Genomic DNA, 22,319 nt, shown 5'->3' on the forward strand with positions numbered 1-22,319 from the left:
TCTCTCGCTCTCTCTCTCTCTCTCTCCTCTGTCCGACAGTGTCCGTGCATCATTTCCTATTTGCATTGAATATGAAGGAATTAAGGATACCAATGGAAAGAAGCCATAAGATATCTTGGGCTGTACTCTGTAGGCCTATGGCTACTGTAGGCTACTTCTCTGGGCTTTTTTCTGCAAACTGTTAATAAACTGTTAATAAAGTATAAAGTATTCAATCAATCAATTAATGAATCAATCAATCCATCTGTGTGAATCAGCAGAGCTGGCCAGGTATTATGCACATGATCATGTCATGTATAGCAAATCATATATCATATCCTTGATCTTTGCAGTGTTCCATAATGACAGTCCTGCGACAGAGAAAGGGCAGTAAGGGGAAGGAGTTGACTCCTGGCCCTGCAGAGGTCCAGAACAAAAAACCCAACTGTTCTGGTCAGCATTCAGAGAGGATCCTGAATGGTGAGTGACCCAAGTACACACACGTATACTAACTTAGGTTACATACAGTAAATACAAAGAAGACTACACAATACATATACTGTACATGTAATTTCTGCAGATGCAGGAAGAGTGCACCTAAACATTGTAACATCTCTATGTTAAGTTGGCTTTAATTATGCCAATAATGACTGCTAGCCACAGGTTTTGTATAGCAACTGTAGAAATATGAATCCTTAAATATCAAAGGTTCACGCATGTTCAAATCATGTATACTTACATAGCCTACTTTCCAAATTCTGCTTCTGTGCAGTTTTTGTTTGCCTCAAAAGCAAACTTTTTTGTTACAATGTTCAATGCCAAAAACACAATTAACTTCGAAAATATCGAAATTATTTGCAAGACAATGAATTGTTAAAGGACCACTTCACCACTTTTCAACTTATCTTCATATAATTGGTCCTCACTAATGTTCATGATAAATAGCAATTTTTTTCCCTACTCAGTCTGTGTCTCATAGGAGGGCTGTGGGCAGTTCAGAAACCCGTCCACCAGTGACATCATCATTAGGCATTCTTTTAACAATATTATTTTTGTAAAAATATTTGAGTTTTTAAGTAAAATGTCAGTATAGTGTCACTCCTCTCGATGTCTTAAGAATGAGTCGGTTGTTCTGGAAATAAAACGTCTGGGTTTCCGAGGCTAGTTGTTCTGTGGTACTGGTGGCTTTATTTCTTGCCTTCTGTAAACAAGCCAATGTCAAAACTGACAAAATACAAACACAATAAACTGATCAGTCAGAACAATAAATGAAGCATAAAGCACATATACATAATGAAAATAAAATACTATTCACCTCACTGGCTGCACGTAGGGATCAAAAGGAATGAAGTTGTTGGAACCCATATGACAAACACAACCAAGACTGAAAAGGAAAACAATCCATCAATTAAACTCATAACCAAATCTTGACAAGGAACTTAACATATTGGGACTGAAATAAACAAAACAAACCTTAAACTAGCGACACGCTGGTGACGCTGCCTTCAAACAACATTCCGTCTGCCTGCAGCACAGACGGAAGCATAGGCTACATTGCTACAATCATTCTTGTGTGAGCCTTGTCAAAAGGTACCCATATAAGGGCATGGCACCGGAAATGATGCAAACAAACAAACCAACAGTTAGAATATGCTTGATATGAACTCTTTACTGCACTTTAGCATAATTCTCCCTTCTTACATTATATTTCTACCTCAGTATGCTGCATGAATGGAGCCTGTGTAAAAGTCAAGAGCATTGAAAGGTCAGATCAGATCTGGCTATAAAATGAAGAACTGCATTGCATTAAAGGCGCATTCAGTGATTTGGGTGATTTGGAAAACCACCCAGTCCGCCCGGTAACAAAATGTGCACATGCACGCTCTACAGTGGGGGGAAGTGCAACAGGCCAACACCATGTGCACCAAGGCTCGATCATGATTGGAGGAAGGCCCCTCTCATCCTGATTGGATGAAGGCTTTGCCACCCGCCACCAAAACTGAAACTAGGGTTTTTTTTACCCCAGGGGCTCACTGGGGACAGGGAGGAACTCCTTATATGGTCAGCACACTCTATAGTAGGGAGGATTATCAAAAAAATAAGAAAAAATAAGTGGTATTTGAATTAAGTGAAATCACTGAATATACCTTTTAAACCAGTAGTTTTCAACCAGTGGTCCGGGGACCACCAGTGGTCCTTGAGGGGTTCCAGGTGGTCCCCCCAGCTAAATGGAGATAATTGGAGGATGTAAAGTAGATCAACGTTTGTCTGTTATCTCTCCTATGGTACCAACATCAATACAGCATGGAATTGTGGACAAAATCTCATCCAACAATAACAAAATATTCAAAGTTTTGGGTCTGAGAGGCTAAATGTCATCAAATGGTGGTCCGTGGCTCAAATGCTGACTATATGGGCCTCAATACAAAAGGGTTGAAACCCACTGCATTAAACTTTGACTATTAAGCCTTTGTCTTCTGCTATACTGAGCTACAAATCTAACAAAAATAACTGTTATTGAATAATATGGGTAAAGCATTGCAGTAGGCTACTAGGCTACATTTCAAGCACAACTCAATACAACTGTTAACTGTGGTCTGTGGACGACAGTCACGACACCATAAAGCATTACTTGTTTACAATATAGGGTCCACCATTTTCAATTCATCAGAACATTTAGAGACGTACAAATAATATAATAATATCACTGCGTGGATATGCATTGCACAGGCAGATGCATTGCACAGGCTAAGTGAGGCTCCTAGAACGTCACATTGTTAACTCCGTTTATTGCAATAACCGAACTTTTGTGCTGAAATTAAAACTCCTCCTGAGTATATAATGTGGCAAAACCATCTCACCCGCTCTGGTCCATTATAGTCCATACGCTATGGGCTATGCAATACGCTATGCAAAAGACAACGTGTCACAGTGAATGTTGTGAAAAATCAACATTTCCTGTTTTAATGGCACCTTAATATTTTTGCAGGTGATTGGTCGTGGGGTTCAATTATCTGGACATCGGTTGGTTGGTCTGTGTCGGTGGGTCTGGGTCTGCTCTGCTGTATCTATGTGGCCACACTACATGAGAATGACCTCTGGTTCTCCAACATTAAGGTGAGCTGGGCAGTCGATGCATGCCATGCTTTAGTGAAACTTGATTTTCAGAGATGCGTAGGTGATAATATTGTGTAAAAAAAAATGAAAAATGAAAAGAAAAGAAAAAGAAAAAACATACTTGAGGCCTAAAAAAATATATACATTTGGAACTCAATCTTAGAAGCAAGAAAGTGTAATAAAACATTTTTAATTAGGCTACATGTTAATGACATGTTACAAACATAGGCCTACATATATTATTTTCGACCATATCGGTATCAAAATTGTTGTCCATTTTGTAAATGTTTTGTCATAAATGATACGTAGCTTGCGGAGTTAGTTCAGTCAGATATACTCGAGGGGTTTCATGCCGTGCTCAAGGGCGCATACATATACTCAAGGGGTTAATATGCTGCATTACTATGTGGGTGTATTCAGTGTGTGCAAGACCCACATGTCATTCGCTGATGTGGCAGTCAGCTGACCAATTGGGCAGGCTACTTAAGCTCACTAGTCTGCATGCTCTTCCTGCCTTCCTTCCGCTATGGTTCCTGGTTGTTATATATGTGATGTTTGCTCCCACCACCACCCCAGTGGTGGTGGGCTCTGTTATTTATGTTCCCCATGGGGGTTTTTATTGTATACTGTATCTATCACCCTGCTCTTAATGGTTAATGATGGTGTTGGATTGAGCCGAGCAGGGAGAAAATGCAGCAGAGCCGAACGCCAAGATAATATATTATATGCACACTTGTATTCTCATTCTATAATAAATATTGGTTAAATCTATTTGTGAGTTGTCTGACTGAAATATTGTGTAAGTGATGGTGTTTGGTTAAAATATTTTTTGTTCCAATTTTGTCTGCTCACAACACTTCTACAGTATCACTTCCAATTTCACTCCTGTTGGATGCAACTGGTATCCTGACCTGAACATGCATTTAAGGTTTAGTAAACAGCTGTTAAATAAGTGAGGTATCACACTTATTTAAACCAAAAAACATCACTTCTTCTGCACTTTTAAATGAACCCTCCGGATTTTACTGTGGGTGTATACAAAAATGTTTAAAATGCTCGTAAAATATTAACAATGTAATGTGATAGACATGTGATGCATTCATGCAAAGGACCAGCCTCTCAATTTTTGCCAAGAGCATTTAGACATCTGGGAAGATGCTTAACACGAGTGAACTCAAAAGTTGCTTATGAGACTTCTGCTGAGAAGTTCCAGAGACGTTGAGATCGAGGTGTCCGACAGTTTTATGGAGTGGTTATCATCAGGATTAGGCATTTGGCATCTGTAAGGGGTAATTCAGGCCACTGCGAGTTTTCTCTACAACATTCTAATACTTCATTTATGCTCTGTCGTACGATGGTGTCACACACCAAGAGTAGCAGATCTAGTACAAGCTAACAACACTGCAACAAAGCTTGAGATTTTGGTTACTGCAGATGCTGTTAACATAAATTAGGCTTAAATGGTTTAGTCTCATCGGAAATCTCTGGTCTGAACTAGGCTTTAAAACGAATTGAGGTGGCAGATGCAGGTTATACGGAAAAATCCCTTCCAATTTGTCCAACATGCAATGACGTCCATTTCTGCCATTTTCTTCTCATCATCTCAAGTGACCGGTAAATCCTTACAACGATGCAAGAAACTATAACTTTCTCCACAGCTTTCTTTTCCGGCTGAGTCTGCAAAAACACACCATAAACACCTCATTCTGCCTGAAACAGGCAAATTGTTTTTCCATACGCCACAGGAGATTGCCTTTCGGGTCTGTTAAATTAGCCCAGTCACGTCTTTAAGCAGCAGGAACTTGTTCCCAAATTGAGTTGGGTTTCCCTTCTATCCTTGTACTGTCTGCACTCAGAACATAGTGCCCTGCCAGAGGTGTGATGTCACGTTTAATCTCTCTTACAGGGCCTCACCAGTGCTCTAGTTAAGGCTGGCTTATTGTTCAACAGATTTATAGGCTAGCAGCTGAATATGGCAGAACTCAAGCAGGGTTATCGTTATTAAGATTGTAAGATGGTTATCCCCTTCATCACACGGAACTGCACATGAATGTTGTTATCAGACATTAACAAACTTTATTTGTTAATGTAGTAATGTGAGCCTGTTGTTACCAACAAACCTTATTTGTTGGTGCAGTAATGTGAGCCTGTCCATGTACAATATGGCATGTCGATGTGAGAGATGCTGTGTTAGCGTTGTCTGGTTTAATAGGCTGGGTATATAGCGGCTGTGATTCCACAGTAATAGGCATGAGAACAGAACTGTAGAGATCAGAAATGAAGAGAAACGCAGGACGAAACAGCCCAGATCAAGATGCATCAGCAGGTACGCCCTTGAAATCTGAGACCAACTGTTTCTCTTATTTCTGGCAATTTGTAGTACTGGGTGTGTCAGCTTCCGCCCACGTCGTGAATTCACAACACATCTCTCAACCTGTACACAGAGGACATCTTTGTGGGGTAATTTGCGAGTCCGTGTGTCACAGCGATAGACTATCAAAGAAGCACATGCACCTAACCAAGTGAAATTCACGTGGACACATGCAGACAGCTTCAAATGCCATGCTGTTTTTTTTTCCATCTGATGTCTGCCTGTGTGTGTGTGTGTGTGTGTGTGTGTGTGTGTGTGTGTGTGTGTGTGTGTGTGTGTGTGTGTGTGTGTGTGTGTGTGTGTGTGTGTGTGTGGGCGTGCGCGTGCGTGCGTGTGTGCATGCGTGGTGGAGAAGTGGCAGAGAAAGAGGGCGTAGACAGACAGCATTTATTTTTCTTCACATGTGTGAAGTGCAAAAGTGCTGAGGTTTGACATACAAATGGGTTGTTCAATAAAAAAAAATGTGATTAGTATGAAACATACAGTAAGATAATTAAATAATTAAAATCAGCAGTAGTGAAGACTTTGAAAATTAGTTTTCCTCTAACTACTGTGTATACTGTATGCAAGTCTCTCCCAAGCATGGCAGGTTGCAATCTCCCTCGACCATAAGCCCACAGAGCAGAGGGCATTTGCAAAATTCTAAAAGAGGGCAATCATTATCCTGGCCTGAAGAAGTCTGAAATCTTTAAGTATTGACTTATTGGCAACAAAGTTCTCTGGATGTCTAAAATGCCTCTAAAATGCATAGCTTCGGTTCGAGGGGAGCATTGTAACCCATCAAACGGAATTATATGTTCTTTATCATTCTTACCCTAAATAACTGCATCCTTGAGGACTCCCAAACAGAGTGGAACAATGTGTGGTTTTCCTCTAAACATTTACAACTAGTATCTGGAATGTCAAGGACAATTTTAGTATTCTTTTCTGGAGTGATTATAAGTTTGTATTAGCTATTTGTATTGCAATAATTCTCCCCCCTTTTCACTTTGTATTTATACCATGAAATCCATCATACAATATATTTCCATAATTGCTTGAACAAAAGCAGTCCTTAATGGTTAATAAACACCACCACAACAAAACCAGAAGACAAAAATAAACGAAACATTAGTCATGTAATTCATATTTTGACTCTCTTATCTGACTTTTTATAAAAATACTAGTATATTTTAGCACTTTGTTTTGGGCTTAGCTAGTATTCATGGTGACCACATGGCCATACATAAATAAAATCCATTTTCAACTGTATTTTGACAGCAATCCTTTCCATAGCCAACAGCTCATTCACCTTTTGTTGCCATTGTTTTATGTTTGGGGGTAGTGTTTGCAACTAGGGTTGGGATTCGGAACCGGGTCCATTTCAGACCGGTTCCGACATTGCGGATCCAGAGCCGGTTCCATCGTTTTTTTTATTAACGGTTCCCCAAACGATTCTCATCAGTCGTCATTTAGCTCCGCTGTGTCTGTGCATGCATGCATGCAGAGCCAAGTTACTGGGGTGACGTCACCCCACCTACACAAGTGAGTGGGGTCGGGGCTCGGGGGGGAGGTCATACCACTGTTGCATTCAGCACAGTGGTTAACAGAGAGGGAAATGTCTCTGAGGCTGAGCACGCAATAAATGCAATGCCATAGTTCCCTGCAAAGGTTGTTGCAACTTGCACCAGTTGCACGTCCACATTGAGGAAACATCTCAAAATCAATATGCCTATAGTGCCTACACGAGTCCACGACTCACAAGATTAATCTAGGCACATCGTGTTTGAGAGCCTGCAGAAAGCCGTGCCCGCACTTCACTTTCCCCAGGCTAGTAACGTTAGAAAATAAAAACTACTAACGTCTACAGAGCTTTTCATTAGGCGTATTGTACAACTGTTGTTAATGGTGTTAATTTAGAACGCCAATGACTCAACGTCTTTCTGTCTGATATTTTATGAATCACGTTAACTATAGAGCCAAATCAATTTGTCTGCACTTATTTTTTACAACTTATAAGCAACTCAACTGCTTTTGATTTTTCTCTAAATTAATAGCGCGACTGTTGAGAGTGCCTTTAGGTGCATATACCCCCATAGATTGATTACTTTAAAAACAGTTTGCAGAAAAAAGCACAGGAACGTAGCCTACAGTTCAATACAAGATCTACTAAAAGGATTGTATTACCCAAGAAAGCACTATGGCTTGTTTCCATTAGGACATTAAAGACACAACATTTGTCATCACAACAATATCATTATTGCAATGTGTACTGTATATTTAATATACAGTACAAATTGCAACAATGATATTGTTGTGGTGGCTAGCTGGTGGTGGTGATGGTGAACTTTAAATAATAGTGCCACCTCATAATTGTAAAGTGCATTTTCAATAATTGATAATTTGTGTTTATTATGTACTTGGTTAGGTTAGTTATAATATAAGCATAATGCATAATGTCAGAAAAAAGGGGAAAAACATTATATTAGGAACCGTTAAGGGAACCGTTAAGAGGGATCCGGTAAGGATCCGGAACCGTTAAAATCCTAACGAATGCCAACCCTAGTTGCAACCATACAGTTGTAATTACTTTTTTCTTTTAGCTGTTAAGAGAATTTTCCCTATGTGATTTCCAACTCGGATACCTAGCATTCATTATTTTATTGATCTTATTTTGCTGTGCCTTTAAGCATGTCATTTCCCAATCTGCTTCATTTATATCTTCTGGAATATCTATTTTCCATTGCTGTGTTTAGATAATACGTTTCCATGAGTCACTAAAGGCCCCAAAGGATACTAGAACAGGTCACTTTTACAGTCCCTGGATTCCCACATGAGAGTGAGCTCCTCCTGAACATTCTGTGTGGTGGCTGACGTCATTTCATATTGTGTGTGTGTGTGTGTGTGTGCGTGCGTGCATGCGTGCGTGCGTGCGTGTGTGTGTGTGTGTGTGTGTGTGTGTGTGTGTGTGTGTGTGTGTGTGTGTGTGTGTGTGTGTGTGTGTGTGTGTGTGTGTGTGTGTGTGTGTGTGTGTGTGTGTGTGTGTGTGTGTGTGCGTGCGTGTGCGTGTGTACGAGCTAGAGTAAGCACACATCACACGTCTGTTAATGTTATCATTGTCTGCTTCTCTCTTTGTAGTCATATTCGGCTCGCTGCATCGTGCCCAGCAGATTTCACATATGTGCATTGTGCAGGCATTGCACACACTCCGGGCCGCTTGATGCTTTTGTCTGGCTGGGTCAAAGAAATGACCGTTGGCGTTGAGTGAAATAAACATTTGTTTTGTTATTCTGGAAGGTTGGGATGATCCATTACCATTACCCTTTTGCTGGTGTGCGCTCCTGGTGTGCGCACGCTGCACGCACGCACGCACGTCGCACGCACACGCCTCCAGGTCAGTGGGAGAGTCCAAGTGCTTTGAAACATGTTGTAAAGTCATTTAAGGGCTGTGGTGCTGCTCGGACTCGGGGATAGCTGCAAGCTTCAAGTTGGTGCTAGAGTGGTTGTTGTAGCTTCCTAAAGCCTGGTTTAGTTGAAAATACATAATGTTTGTCAAGCAACACATAACACAAAGCTTTGTCGGGCTTTAGGTGTCTGGTACTGTGTGCCAATACATGTATTATTGTCTTTGAAGACAAAGAACTTGGCTCTAATAATCCCACATGGTTTGCACACAGATCCCTCATCCGTGTCGGAATGATGTCAGGGGAACGTCACGGGAACATTGGCACGCTGTTTAACATCTGGAAGGCATGTAATGTAGGCATGCCTCCCGGGTCATCTGGTGTGGGACTCTCTCTCTCTCTCTCTCGCTCTCTCTCTCTCTCTCTCTTTCTATTGCTCTCTCATTCTTTCTTTCACACTAGCTACAGTATGTTTCTGCGGTGAGACAGCTGCGCGCGCTTGAGCCCAGTCAGCCTTGATAGGTGTGAAGTCATGTCAGAGTTTATTTCAGACGTACGTCCGTCAGATCTTTGATGGCTTTAGATCCGCAAAAGCCTCTGACAAATGCTTCTGACATTTTCCAAATGATGTTCCAAGCACCCCCACCCCTTTTTGTCTGTCTTTTCCGGTGTGTGTGTTTTTATAGACATGCAAAAAGTTCACCGGTAGTCCCTCTCTCCCTCTCCCTCTCTCTCTCTCTCTCTCTCTCTCTCTCTCTCCACTCCCATCCTGTCTACTACACTTCCATCCTGTCGTCCACAGTCCTCGGAGCGTCATGTCTGCTTCCCTCTCTCAGTCAGCAGCCGTTTCGTAAAGAAGCCACGATTGACTTTTCTTTTGTTTGTGGTTTTGAGTGTCTGACATCTCTGCTAGTAGTTGAGACTGGGGTGCAATCATTGGTCTTTTTATTTTTCACTCTGGAGGACAGACATGGAAAGAACCAGGCAGTGCATGGGGCAGCCCTCTGACTGAGTATTCTAACTGGGATTCTTGGAGTTCTGAATCAGAGAGATGAGACGTTGTATTCTAGAGAGAAACTGGAGCAAGTTTCTTCCAATAAAAGGCATGGTTTCTCCTCAGAGCTGAACTCCACTTCATGGCATTCCACAATGTGTCACCCTGTTAATTGGGCTCATCCTCTTTCACTTTAAATGTAAAAGTGCAGGTTAACCCAATCATCTGAAACCCTGCATAAATGCCAAAGCTTGCTTTGCCTCAGGCAAATTCAATCCGAGGAATACGTATAGGGGAAACTAGCAGCTTCGTTCCCCGGGAGAGCACCATTGGATATTTCCTTGGACCGACTACAAGGAGTGATGAAAACGCTCGTTAGCTCACTTGGATTGACTTCAAGAAGTAAAATGCAAATCCACTGCTGTTACTGCATTTGAATCACCACCTGCACAGCATGCGAGCGGACAATGTTTTTCATCTACCTGGCTCTGGCTCTGCGGTGATAAAGCAAGTTGGTAAAAAAAAAAGAAAAGATCCCCTTCCATTCCAAACAATGGAGCTTCGTAAGAGAGTCAAGCTCGGCAAGCCTGAGCATTACTGGCACTGTGGCGACACTACGCCGGACGCATGTGGGTCCAGCGTCACATGTAGGGAGGATACAGGGGAACCAGCAACCACGCCTGGAGGATCACGGAACGGCACAGGCTCCAACATTCTGCCCCTGTGGCCTTGGCCACGGTGCGTTTCCATGGCAGCAGGGCTGGTGTTGGCTGCACTGCTGGCGCTGGCTCAGGCCTGGCGTGTCAACGCCATCCACGAGAACCTGCTGTGGTTCTCCCAGCTCATGGTAAGGAGCAGACGGAAGATGTGTGTGTGTGTGGTTATTATGCACACACACACACACACACACACACACACACACACACACATACACACACACACACACACACACACACACACACACACACACACACACACACACACACACACACACACTACGCAGGTTGACTGGAAATACATGCGGCAGATGCTTTTGTACTCATTTTGGGGTATTAATGGGATTCGGGGCATAGATCAACTATTTGTGTTACCCTTTCGGGCTGCTCACTTGCGGTCGGTTCTTTCTCTGTTTTACTCCCTCAGCAGAACTGTAATGATGCATAACCGAATGGAAATCTCTTGGGAAGCTATCTAAATAGCATTAGTGTGTGTGTGTGTGTGTGTGTGTGTGTGCGTGCGTGCGTGCGTGCGTGCGTGCGTGCGTGCGTGCGTGCGTGCGTGCGTGCGTGCGTGCGTGCCAACACACTTACTTGCCAACACACTTACGTACAGTACACTGTACAGCAGTCTGTTTACCATTATCAGCATGAATCCGTCATTCTTCATGTCTTGACAAGGTATCTGTTTTCCGTATTGTGAGTGATGACTTGACATGTCTGACTTTCATTTGCTGTTTGTTTTGGTATTCCTCCCCTGTTCCCTGTTCAGGAAGTAGAGCGTGAGATTTCCTTTCGGACCGAATGCGGCCTGTATTATTCCTACTACAAGCAGATGTTGCAGGCTCCGTCCATACAACAAGGTATGCATGCAGCTGTACGTCTTGTAGGAACATAAGCATGGGTAAATGTGCAGCATTCAGAAGAGGCACAGGCGAGATGTGGACTCGGAGACCTTTTCGGCTATTCTAGTATAGTTCAAACAGATATTATATAATTGTAATATTATATTATTATATAATATTATATATATAAATATAGATATCCAACACTTTGTCCCAACCTTGTTTGTTGATGCAGTGTGCTTTGTGAGACAATAATGACATTATTTTGTTCCCTTCACAAAGTCTGAGGTGAAATAATAGTCTTCCACCAATAGAGTTTATTCCTGTGTCTGTCTGTCACAATGTGAAATGACATGAGAGCGCATACACACATACGAGAGAGAGAGAGAGTGAGAGCGATAGAGCGAGAGACAGAGAGAATAGGTGGGGTGGTTCAAAAGTTGAACCGTCTGAAAAGGAAGAAAATAACCATTTATTTATTCCATCTCTGTTTTATGTCTCCTCTCTCTCTCTCACTCTCTTTTTCTTTCTCTCTCTCTCTCTCTCTCTCTCTCTCTCTCTCTCTCTCTCTCTATATCTCTCTCTCTCTCTCTCTCTCACGCACGCACGCACGCACGCACGCACGCACGCACGCACGCACGCACGCACGCACGCACGCACGCACGCACAGATACACACACACACACACACACACACACACACACACACACACAGACACACAGACAGACACAGATGCACGCACGCACACACACACACACACACACACACACACACACACACACACACACACACACACACACACACACACACACACACACCATTATGTCATCTAACTGAATGGTTGGCTATTGGGCTTAGTCATGGAAAGTACTTCAGGATGTTTTGGCCTCAGATGAAACTCATTGCGGTGATTAGAATGACATAAGCTGGCCTAAAGCTGCATGGGAACCAGCTATTTGGTGCTATTTTGGAGCCACAGTTTATTTTTGCATCAAACCAAGTGGATTGTGATGAAATTGTAGCACTTGCCCATACGTACCCGGTTGTGGGAACATTAGCCCCCCAGAATGGCAGATCTATACAAGCTCACAACGCGACACAACTTGATGCTTTGTGAGCTTGTAGATCAGATATTTTTGGTGAAGAGATTTGGTGTAGATGGAAAAAAAGTGGTCCAGGTAAAGAGCCAACTCAGGTCCAGTTTATTACGGTACGTCTAGAGGGTTTAAGTGGAACAATACACCAGAATCACAGTTTCATCAATGAATTGAGTAATTTAATTAGGCTTTAACCTATTAAGACCTAAGGCCAATTCTACAAATGTCTTCTAAATCCTTAAAAGTTGAACTTTTAAGGATTTAGAAGACATTTGTAGAATTGGCCAGCTCAAACAGACTCGCATCTCAAAATATTTTGCTGCAGGGAGCAGAGATATTAGTTCAAATGTTCAAATATATCATATTCAAAGATTTTCATGGACATTTTCATGTGTTTTCAAAAATAGCAGATATACAATCTCGTAGTGTGGCACGAAGTAACGCGCTGTCAGCTATCACTGACGTCACCGTTGCATGTGTGCGTTTCCAGGTCTATCGGAGCTGATCCATGACAACTTGACAGAGTCCAATAGGACCATCAACCTGTTACAGCGAATGAACATCTACCAGGAGGTCTTCCTCAGCATTATCTACAGACTCCTACCTATACAGGTGACACACACACACACACACACACACACACACACACACACACACACACACACACACACACACACCATCGTAGTCGTGCATGAAGCTTATATATTTTAATGTTGTTTTTCTTCATAAATTAATATCCTAATTTATACTTTTCCGCGCAAAAGGAAAACAGCAAAAATAGCCAATCTACCAGCTCACAATGTGTTGAAATGCAATGTGTGTGTGTGTGTGTGTGCGTGCGTGCGTGCGTGCGTGCGTGCGTGTGTGCGTGTGCGTGTGCGTGTGTGTGTGCGCGTGTGTGCGTGTGTGAGCTTGTAGAGTTGCCATTTTCACATTTCTTTACACATGGAAAAATGTATTACATTTGGGACCTACAATGACGTGCTCAAACCAATTTGTGTTTGGTAGAGTTCAATCATCCAATCCCCCAAACAACACCAAAGACGTATCGATAGCAACATTAGAGAAGATTTTTCACATTTTTCATTGGCAGAACCAACATACTCCACTGCGCTGCTCATACCACAAATACATGTTTGCTTACAAATGGGGCATTTAAAAGGGAAATAAACAGGCTTTGAAACGGTATGAAAGTTATTTCCAAGAAGCATTGTTAAAGCAGAGAGGTAATCTACCAAACACAAATTTCCGAATTCTTTGTTCAAGGTTTTATTTTACGAATGAAAAGTACCGGTATTTAGCAAAAGCTTGCAACTAAGGCTGCGTTTGGATATGTTCACCAGGAGCACGCTCACGTGGTGCAGAGTCCAACGGCACATTATTCCGACGCCGCGTTAGTCCGACTCGCATTACTAACCTTAAACCTAACTGCATGCGAAGACACATAGTCGGAATAATGGGATGTCGGAATTATGGGCATTCGCCCACTCACGTTATTAGTTTGTATTAATAGCACAGTGCGCTCAGCGCGCTACATCCTAAATAATAACTGAAACAAAGGTTATTTCTAACATTTCCTTTAAAGTAACTGTTTTATAGCCTGGGATCCAGCTTGATTCACTACGTTCCGTGGATTCTTTTTGTTACTTTGGTACTACTGAGTAGCATAGTGATGATCCACGGAATATAGTGGTTTCTATCTGACTGTGATGACATGCTGTGCCCTGCACACATTCAGCTAAAAATATACTAGCAATACACCAGACGTAAAGGTAGGTGTCCCTAATCCTCTGTTGTGGATGAACAGAGCATTTTCGAAAATTGGATGTTACAAAGTCAAATCCTGAGTCTTAATGTAATTGTCCACAATTGTACACTCGCCGAGTTACAAGTGGATACAACAACACTGAGAATATATAGAAGAAAATGAAAGGTTACAAAATTATATAACCTTCAGTATTTTAAATAGAAAAAAAAACAAGATCAACATTTATGTGTCATGCTGGGTCACTTTTGCGCAAAACAAAAAGCTGTGTGATTACTTTTTGGTCATTATTGTTCAGCTGTAAATGGTAGGATTAGTGGGCACCATGTCATTCTTAATAGGAAATCTGTCAGTCGGTTAAAGAGCTACCGTGACATTTAACATTTTTTTCCTCCTGTCATTCCTTCTATCACATGACACACTTGCACTTATCACACAGCGGGGAGTCGTTGGGTTCTCTCTTCTCTGTCCGTACGCCATCTAACAGCGAGTTAGCATCATCGGCGACCCCACTTCATGACATGAATGTCATGCAGTAAAATAACAGATGAAACCTTGAAATGTCACAATGTCCATAAGTATCAGTCACTGTCTCTTTAGCCAGCTCCGTGTCAGTTACTCAGTTCGTGTGTGTGTGTGTGTGTGTGTGTGTGTGTGTGTGTGTGTGTGTGTGTGTGTGTGTGTGTGTGTGTGTGTGACTGTGTGTGTGTGTGTGTGTGCGTGTGCGTGTGTGTGTGCGTGTGTGTGTGTTTTCCAGGCCTATCTGGAGCCTGTGTATTTTTACATCTACACGGTGTTCTCACTCCAAGCAGTCTATGTGATTGCGTTGTACCTCACAGCATGGCTCATGTCTGGCTCTTGGCTAGCGGGAACACTCACTGCCGTATGGTACATACTCAACAGGTAATGAGTTCACGTGTGTGTCAAGGCAGCGCATGTGTGTGTGTGTGTGTGTGTGTGTGTGTGTGTGTGTGTGTGTGTGTGTGTGTGTGTGTGTGTGTGTGTGTGTGTGTGTGTGTGTGTGTGTGTGTGTGTGTGTGTGTGTGTGTGTGTGTGTGTGTTTATAAATGCAGTATGAAAATGAAGGAATAATGACACATGTAAGCTTTGATTTTTATTCATATCGACATCTGCTGTGTAGGCTTTGATATGCAGAAATGTCAAAGCTTGAATACAACAGCTGAATGCAACATTGCAGTGATATTTCTGTTGATAGAAATACTTCCCGTTGCTAAAATAATGCTTGATGATGTCAAGAGGTTATGGATATGTTCTGAATTGAAAGTGTAATTTTTAAACATTATGTATTTTGAGAGGAAAAGTTTGACAAAGGTTTTAACTGACTATACTCTACTATTTCACGCTACTCTACTATTTTACGCTCACCTCCACACTCTTGTCGTCTCTCTTTCTCTACAATCGTTCCTTTGTCTCCAGGTTAGACACCACTCGTGTGGAGTTCACCATCTCTCTGAGGGAGAACTGGTCTCTGCCCTTTTTTGCACTGCAAGTGGCTGCAGTCACCAGTTTTCTCAGACCACAACTCACTGCTGTACAGCAGGTACAAATACACACATCTCTTTATCTCTCTTAACTTTTGTTATCTATGCTGCTGCATTGTCTGAAGAAAGCCAAACCAAAATAGGGTTTACTCTTGTGTACCTGTCCTGTACACAAGATGTAACAATAATAAAGCACAACCTTGAACAAAATACATAAAATGCTAAACACGCATACATCACCGTACACCAAATCCCACTGTTTTATAGGGCTGCAGCTATTTTCTATATTCTATCGATAGCTTTTTTGATTAAACAAATAGTGGAGAGGTGTGTTTAATATATCAATATAGACCTTTATTCACCTATTCAGTTGTCATAGCAGCACCACAGTAGGGATGAAACATGATGCCGGTAAAAGTACAAGTACAGAGTAAGTAGTAACACTACTACTAACACAAATAGGATAACAATATAATGTCAAAGACAGTATAAGGTCCTGAAGACTTAAGTTAACATCCGGCCAGGCCCTTTGTGTCTGATCTGGTCAGGTGTGCATAGTATAGGTCACTGGTCACCAGTAATTTAAAATAGAGGTGTAGGTAATGTATATTTTAAGATGATATTGTTTCTTGTTATACTGTTACAGTTTATGTACAGTACTGTATATATCTATGTGTATATCTTGTTTTAAAAAGGTTCTGTAGAAGTAAAGCAGCGATTACTGTAATTTCCTGCTTACACACAAATTGGAATACAATTGGCACACTCAGACGAAGACGAAGTACTAAATCGAACGTATATATTGACCAGTTTGACTGTTGTAGATTAAATCATCTTCCAAAAATGAAGGAATGACAAAGTTTTGAAAAGTGTTGAGAAGATTCAGCAGAGTAACAATATACAGAGAGTAAGGAACAGGTATCCTTGCCTATTCCGGCAGCCCCTCCAGGCGCAAGCCTCCCCAATCCCACACAGTTCTTATAGCCCACTATAACAGAGTTGCTATACTAAATGGTCATATAACGATCTGTGCTAAAGATTGTGACACACAAATAGTTACACATTCGCTGACATAGTGATAGTAAACATGGAGAAGTCAGGTCAGCTGTTAGATTGACAGCTGCAGTTGGAGTCAGAATGGGTACATTGATGCTGTGAAAAGTGGCTCTAGTATTGACTGAGATTGACAAAATATAGAATAATACATTATATTTGGCAATCTATTTGGCATTCTAAAATAACCATTACATGACCCAATTGATTTGGCCCTGAGTGTGGCTCAACTCTTTGCTATACCTCAGCACATCCAAGATTTATGTCTTGAGAGACCACATGGGAATAGATTTATTCAGTGTTTATTCATGTGTTTATTCATGTGCGTGCGTGCGTGCGTGCGTGCGTGCGTGCGTGCGTGCGTGCGTGCGTGCGTGCGTGCGTGAATTATTTTGGTTTGCTGACCGTAATTGCACCCAAAAAACCCTGAACTTTCAACATTCAGTAGATTTTCTGCGGTCTGGGGTTTTCTGAATAATTAGCCTCAAAAAGTGCTCCATAGGCAAACTGATTGGCCTATGGACATTGATGTCATCAAGATCTGGATTTATCCATTTAAGAAAATGCATTTCAAACGATGAAAAGTATACATTGATTATATACCTGGCAATCAATGTGTTAACATAAACTGTCAAGAATGGCTATTTACATTCAATGGTCTTTTCAGTGGTTTGTGATAGATGGCGCTCTTTGCCAACGTATGAATGGTTCTGGCGGTTGCTTAGCAACGGATACAACCGGAAAATCTCTCCCATCCGCCTCAATGTAAATAGATTCACTAAAATGTATTTATCTCAGATTCTTTTCACAAATGGTATTTTTGGTCAAAACAAGCTTTATTCACCTGCCCATAACAAAAAAAACGATGATTGCGGTTACAACATTTTTTTTCTGTGTAAAAGAAAAGATGATCGTCCGCCACGCCACACAGCATTTGTTTACATCCGGTTCACGTCTCGGGTCACGTGGGTCTTCAAGATAAAAACACTGAAAAACACTGGCCGTGGCGGAAGAATTAATGAATGAATAGACAGTTAATGTGTTAAGTGTCATGCCACCTCGTGGCCAATTCCTCATGGGATTATAATGACCTTGGTTACAATATTCAAAAATGAAATGTGTGTGCGTGTGTGTTATTCCCTCATCAGAAGGTGATGGTTTGGCTGATGTTTGTGACGACCTTCTGTTTCTGCCTGACGTGGCAGTTCAACCAGTTCATCCTACTGGTCCAGGCTCTGGTCATATACTCACTGGACTGCATGGACCTGATCGGCAGCACACAGGTACGATGGGTGTGGATTCAAGGTTGTACTACTACTCGACCACTTGAACCCCAGCATCCATATTCTGGGGGGAACATTTGCCCCCCCCAAAAAATAGCGGATCTACCTGTACAAGCTCGGCTGTTTTTGACAGTACATAAACAACAACTCAGGCCCAGTTTACTACTTCTAGGGCGCCGTTCACACCTGAGAGACAGCTGTCTCCTCGGTGTCTCCCCTCTCTTCTGTGTGTCGCACGGCTCACTCTGCATTTTCAATGGGAGTCACGTGGTTTGACGGGACAAGCTTGCTCCCTGGCTGTCTTCTGTCCTCCTCCCCCCCATGGAACAAGGTTGTCTCGTAAACCACGTGACTCCCATTGAAAATCCATTGTGAGCCGTGCGATACACAGAAGAGACAGGAGACACCGAGAAGACAGCTGTCTCTCAGGTGTGAACGGGTGTGAACTAGAGCAGTGGTTCCCAAACCTTTCAGGTTGTGACCCAAAAGAGACATTTTACGTTTGCCCGGAAGCCAAACTAGTGAAAACAGCAGATCTACAAGTGCACAATGCATCGCTGCACGTTGCGTTATGAGCTTGCAGATTGGCTATTTTCACTACTTCTTAAACATTTGTTTGCTAATTTATGGGATTTCTTAGATTTTTCTTTCATGAAATTATTGAAAGAAATATTAATTTAATTTTGTTTTTAAGTCATGAAAATCTTTGATTTGTTTTTTGAAAATTAAATAATAATAATAATAATAATAATAATAATAATAATAATAAACAATATGTAGGAAAAATAAAATAAAAGGACCCATTAAATGTGGTATTTGACTATGTAAAAATGGAGATATGTTTTGCCAAAGGGACTTTTGTTGTGGCTGATTTTATTTGTCAAGCTTGTGCGTGCGTGCGTGCGTGCGTGTGTGTGTGCATCCTTGCAAGTGTGTATTTGGAGCTTTGTGTGTACTGTACATGTGTGAGCGTTGGTACATCATAATATTTGCATGTGCACCTGCGTGTATCTTTTTGATGCACGTGTTTACTCGTGCATCTGTGTTTGGGTACAGTAAAGTGTTTCCGATTGCACGTGTGTGTGAGCGGGTTTTTGTGTTTGACTTTGCCGTTTGTGTCTCTTTCCCTGTCCTTTTCTCTGCAAATCCCAATGCTGACAGGTGTTTAATTAATCTGTGTGTGTGTGTGCGTGTGCATGTACGTGTCCCCAGGTGACCACTCTGTATCTAGTCCAGGTCAGTGGCCTGCTGTGTGTGTGGCTGATCCAGTTCTGCAATTCAATGATCCTGGGTTCGCTGGTGCTCAGTTTCATCGTAGCTGCGCTCTTCATCAAACACTGCCAGGTCAGTACGTGTGTGTGTGTGTGTGTGTGTGTGTGTGTGTGTGTGTGTGTGTGTGTGTGTGTGTGTGTGTGTGTGTGCGTGTGCGTGTGCGTGCATGTGCTTTGAATAGAAGGTGCTAAATAAATGCACCATTTAGCATTTAATTCACCTTTGGTGAGATGTATTTCTACTCTGTTTTATATTTCAAATGGTGAAAACAAGCCATGACCCTTTGGTGAGATGAGAAATGTGTATGGAAAGAAATCCACTACTGTAGGGCTCGTCAAATCAGGTTGTGTGACCTGTAGCAGCATGGACGTGCTGCAGCAGCGTTACGGAGTGGAACAGTCCTGTAGCAGCATGGACGTGCTGCAGCAGCATTACGGAGTGGAACAGTCCTGTAGCAGCATGGACGTGCTGCAGCAGCGTTACGGAGTGGAACAGTCCTGCAGCAGCATGGACGTGCTGCAGCAGCATTACGGAGTGGAACAGTCCTGTAGCAGCATGGACGTGCTGCAGCAGCATTACGGAGTGGAACAGTCCTGCAGCAGCATGGACGTGCTGCAGCAGCATTACGGAGTGGAACAGTCCTGTAGCAGCATGGACGTGCTGCAGCAGCATTACGGAGTGGAACAGTCCTGTAGCAGCATGGACGTGCTGCAGCAGCATTACGGAGTGGAACAGTCCTGCAGCAGCATGGACGTGCTGCAGCAGCATTACGGAGTGGAACAGTCCCACTCCTTGTGCGTCTTGGTAACAGTCCTTGTGTTTTTCTCTGTACCCTCGAGGCAACTAACAAGGTTGCTTCATCGTCAAACTAAAACATCTACTGTACAGTGCAACCAAGTAGAAAAAACGAATTAGTATTTGTTTTCTTACAGTAGCAACTTTCTGTGTTTTGTTCTAAATCCCTAATTCCCTCCAGGCAACACACCATTAGCATACACATATTGTGTGTGGCTTATATTATCTCATGAACCAATCAGCACCAGATCTCACTGCCAGTAGGCCAAATAAGTACCTCCACGCAGATGTATGCACTTGTTGATTAACAACCAAATTACAACGCTGCCATTCCTCTGGGTTATGGGATCTAAACAGCCGCCACATCCCTCCTGGTTCTGGGATCGATGTCACTTGGAAGCACTCAGTCATCCCATCGAGTTATGGGAACGCTCTCAAACACGGCTCTTTGCAAGCTGTTTTTACTGGCAAAATGCTACACAGTGCACCTTTAAAATGCTCCAGAATCATCATTTATCAAACGGATAATGAAATGGCAAAGGAATCCGTCTGTGTGTCTGCGTGCAAAGACATGCCAGTGTTTGTCACTGCGGTAGAGCCAGCTTGTCATGGAGCCAGGTTGGCTGTATAATCACTCAACCGACCTCTCCTGTGCTCTGTGCTCATCTAGCCTGGTCTGAAGACAGGAGGCCTCGTTGTTCGCCTGGGAAAGCTGCTGCTGCATAGCCTGCTGGTCCTGTCACTCACAGTCACTATCAACTATCTGGCCAAGGTACGTTTCTCTTCTGTCCTCTTCTGTTCTCACAACTTCTCTTGCACCATACCATACGATCTCTTATTTTCTCTCTTTCTCCCACTCTCAACTCAACGCAGAAAAAAGGGCAATCCTCATCATTGGCCCTGAGATTAGCTCAAATGTAATTCAGCAGTCCATTGGCCCAATGTCAAACCGACAGCAAAGAACCTGGAACTGGGTGTATTTTTTCCACAACATGAACCTTGAATGTTAAAGAGGTTATTACCCTGTCCTGCTTCTATCATTTACACAACATCGCAAAAATAGTCAATACTAAAATCAATACAATAAAATTCATGCACACGTTTGTATCATCCCGTCTTGAATATTGTAACAGACTCTACACCACCCTGAGCCGTTCCTCATTAGCTTCAAGTAGTACAGAACACGGCGCCCAGAATCCTCACCAACACCAACCGCAGCGCAGAGCACAGATAACCCCGGTGTTACTGGCTACCCATTAAGGCCAGAATAGATTTTAAAATCCTCTTAACTACTTTTGTCAAATTCTGCCTAGTGTGGGTAGTGTTTGGCCGAAAGGCACAGGTTGAAAAATAGCCCCAAACTGGAGAAATACTGAAATAATCATCAGAGTCCTTGAGATGACGATGTCTTTTCTTATTCACCTTTCTCCATAGACCAGATATCGACATGAAGAAGGACAAAAGTATTTACACTCCTAACTGGACAGTTTGGCCTTGGGTCTTTCCACCTCAACAGTCCTTCATTGACTGCCTGGCAGTGGCAGGACTCCCTACTTAACTCAAAGCTACGATATCCTCAGCTTGATTACCTCCTGACGCTAACGCTGATAGCATTGGACGACCAACCTTTTCCAAGGTCGACAGCAAATGTTCTCTTATAGCGAGAAGCACACCGCATACCTCAAAAGAAAGCTTAATCTGTCCACTCCAATTTAAAAAAAGAAATTGATTTTACCATCTTCCATTCTGGAGATATTTACCTTTATGTAACACCTGCTTTTGTAGTAACGTGCTCTTCACTTCTTGAACAGAAAGTCGAGCTATGGGCCGTTTTATGTCAGACGTTGACAAGCAATAGAAAAATGAACACAAAAAATATCCTATACATACTATACACCGAATGAAAGCCCTGCATGTCTACTTTTACGAGGAAAAAAGTACACATTGATCCCATCTACCCTTCGTCAGTAATTGGCTTGTGTATGAGCTACAGAATGAGCATAGGGACTGAGGGAACATATTGGGGCTACATTTACTGTGTTGTTTATTTTTTATGATGATGATGATGATGATGACGGACCGAGAAGACGGGCAGGCGAGCAGATGAAACAATGCAGACGCATTATTTATCCATCTATGTACGTGTC

The 22,319-nt window shown here is 42.3% G+C and overlaps 1 protein-coding gene across 2 annotated transcripts in view; it reads left to right on the forward strand.

Moving 5' to 3' along the window:
• Positions 1–341: 341 nt before the first annotated feature.
• dpy19l3 (dpy-19 like C-mannosyltransferase 3) overlaps positions 342–22,319 on the forward strand; it is a gene marked incomplete at its 5' end in the record, with an annotated part of 58,431 nt that continues 36,453 nt past the window's right edge. The window contains 9 exons of one of the 2 annotated variants that reach the window (XM_079496569.1): positions 342–459; positions 2,969–3,096; positions 11,333–11,423; positions 12,993–13,114; positions 15,025–15,170; positions 15,705–15,828; positions 17,971–18,105; positions 19,318–19,449; positions 20,843–20,944. In XM_079496569.1, coding sequence (XP_079352695.1) covers positions 342–459; positions 2,969–3,096; positions 11,333–11,423; positions 12,993–13,114; positions 15,025–15,170; positions 15,705–15,828; positions 17,971–18,105; positions 19,318–19,449; positions 20,843–20,944 — 1,098 coding nt within the window. Of the gene's footprint in view, positions 460–2,968; positions 3,097–9,742; positions 10,692–11,332; positions 11,424–12,992; positions 13,115–15,024; positions 15,171–15,704; positions 15,829–17,970; positions 18,106–19,317; positions 19,450–20,842; positions 20,945–22,319 lie in introns of those variants that run through there. The other variant, XM_079496568.1, reaches the window with a different exon arrangement.

Source organism: Electrona antarctica, assembly GCF_951216825.1.
Source record: "Electrona antarctica genome assembly, chromosome: 3".
In the NCBI taxonomy this organism is placed as follows: Eukaryota; Metazoa; Chordata; class Actinopteri; order Myctophiformes; family Myctophidae; genus Electrona; species Electrona antarctica.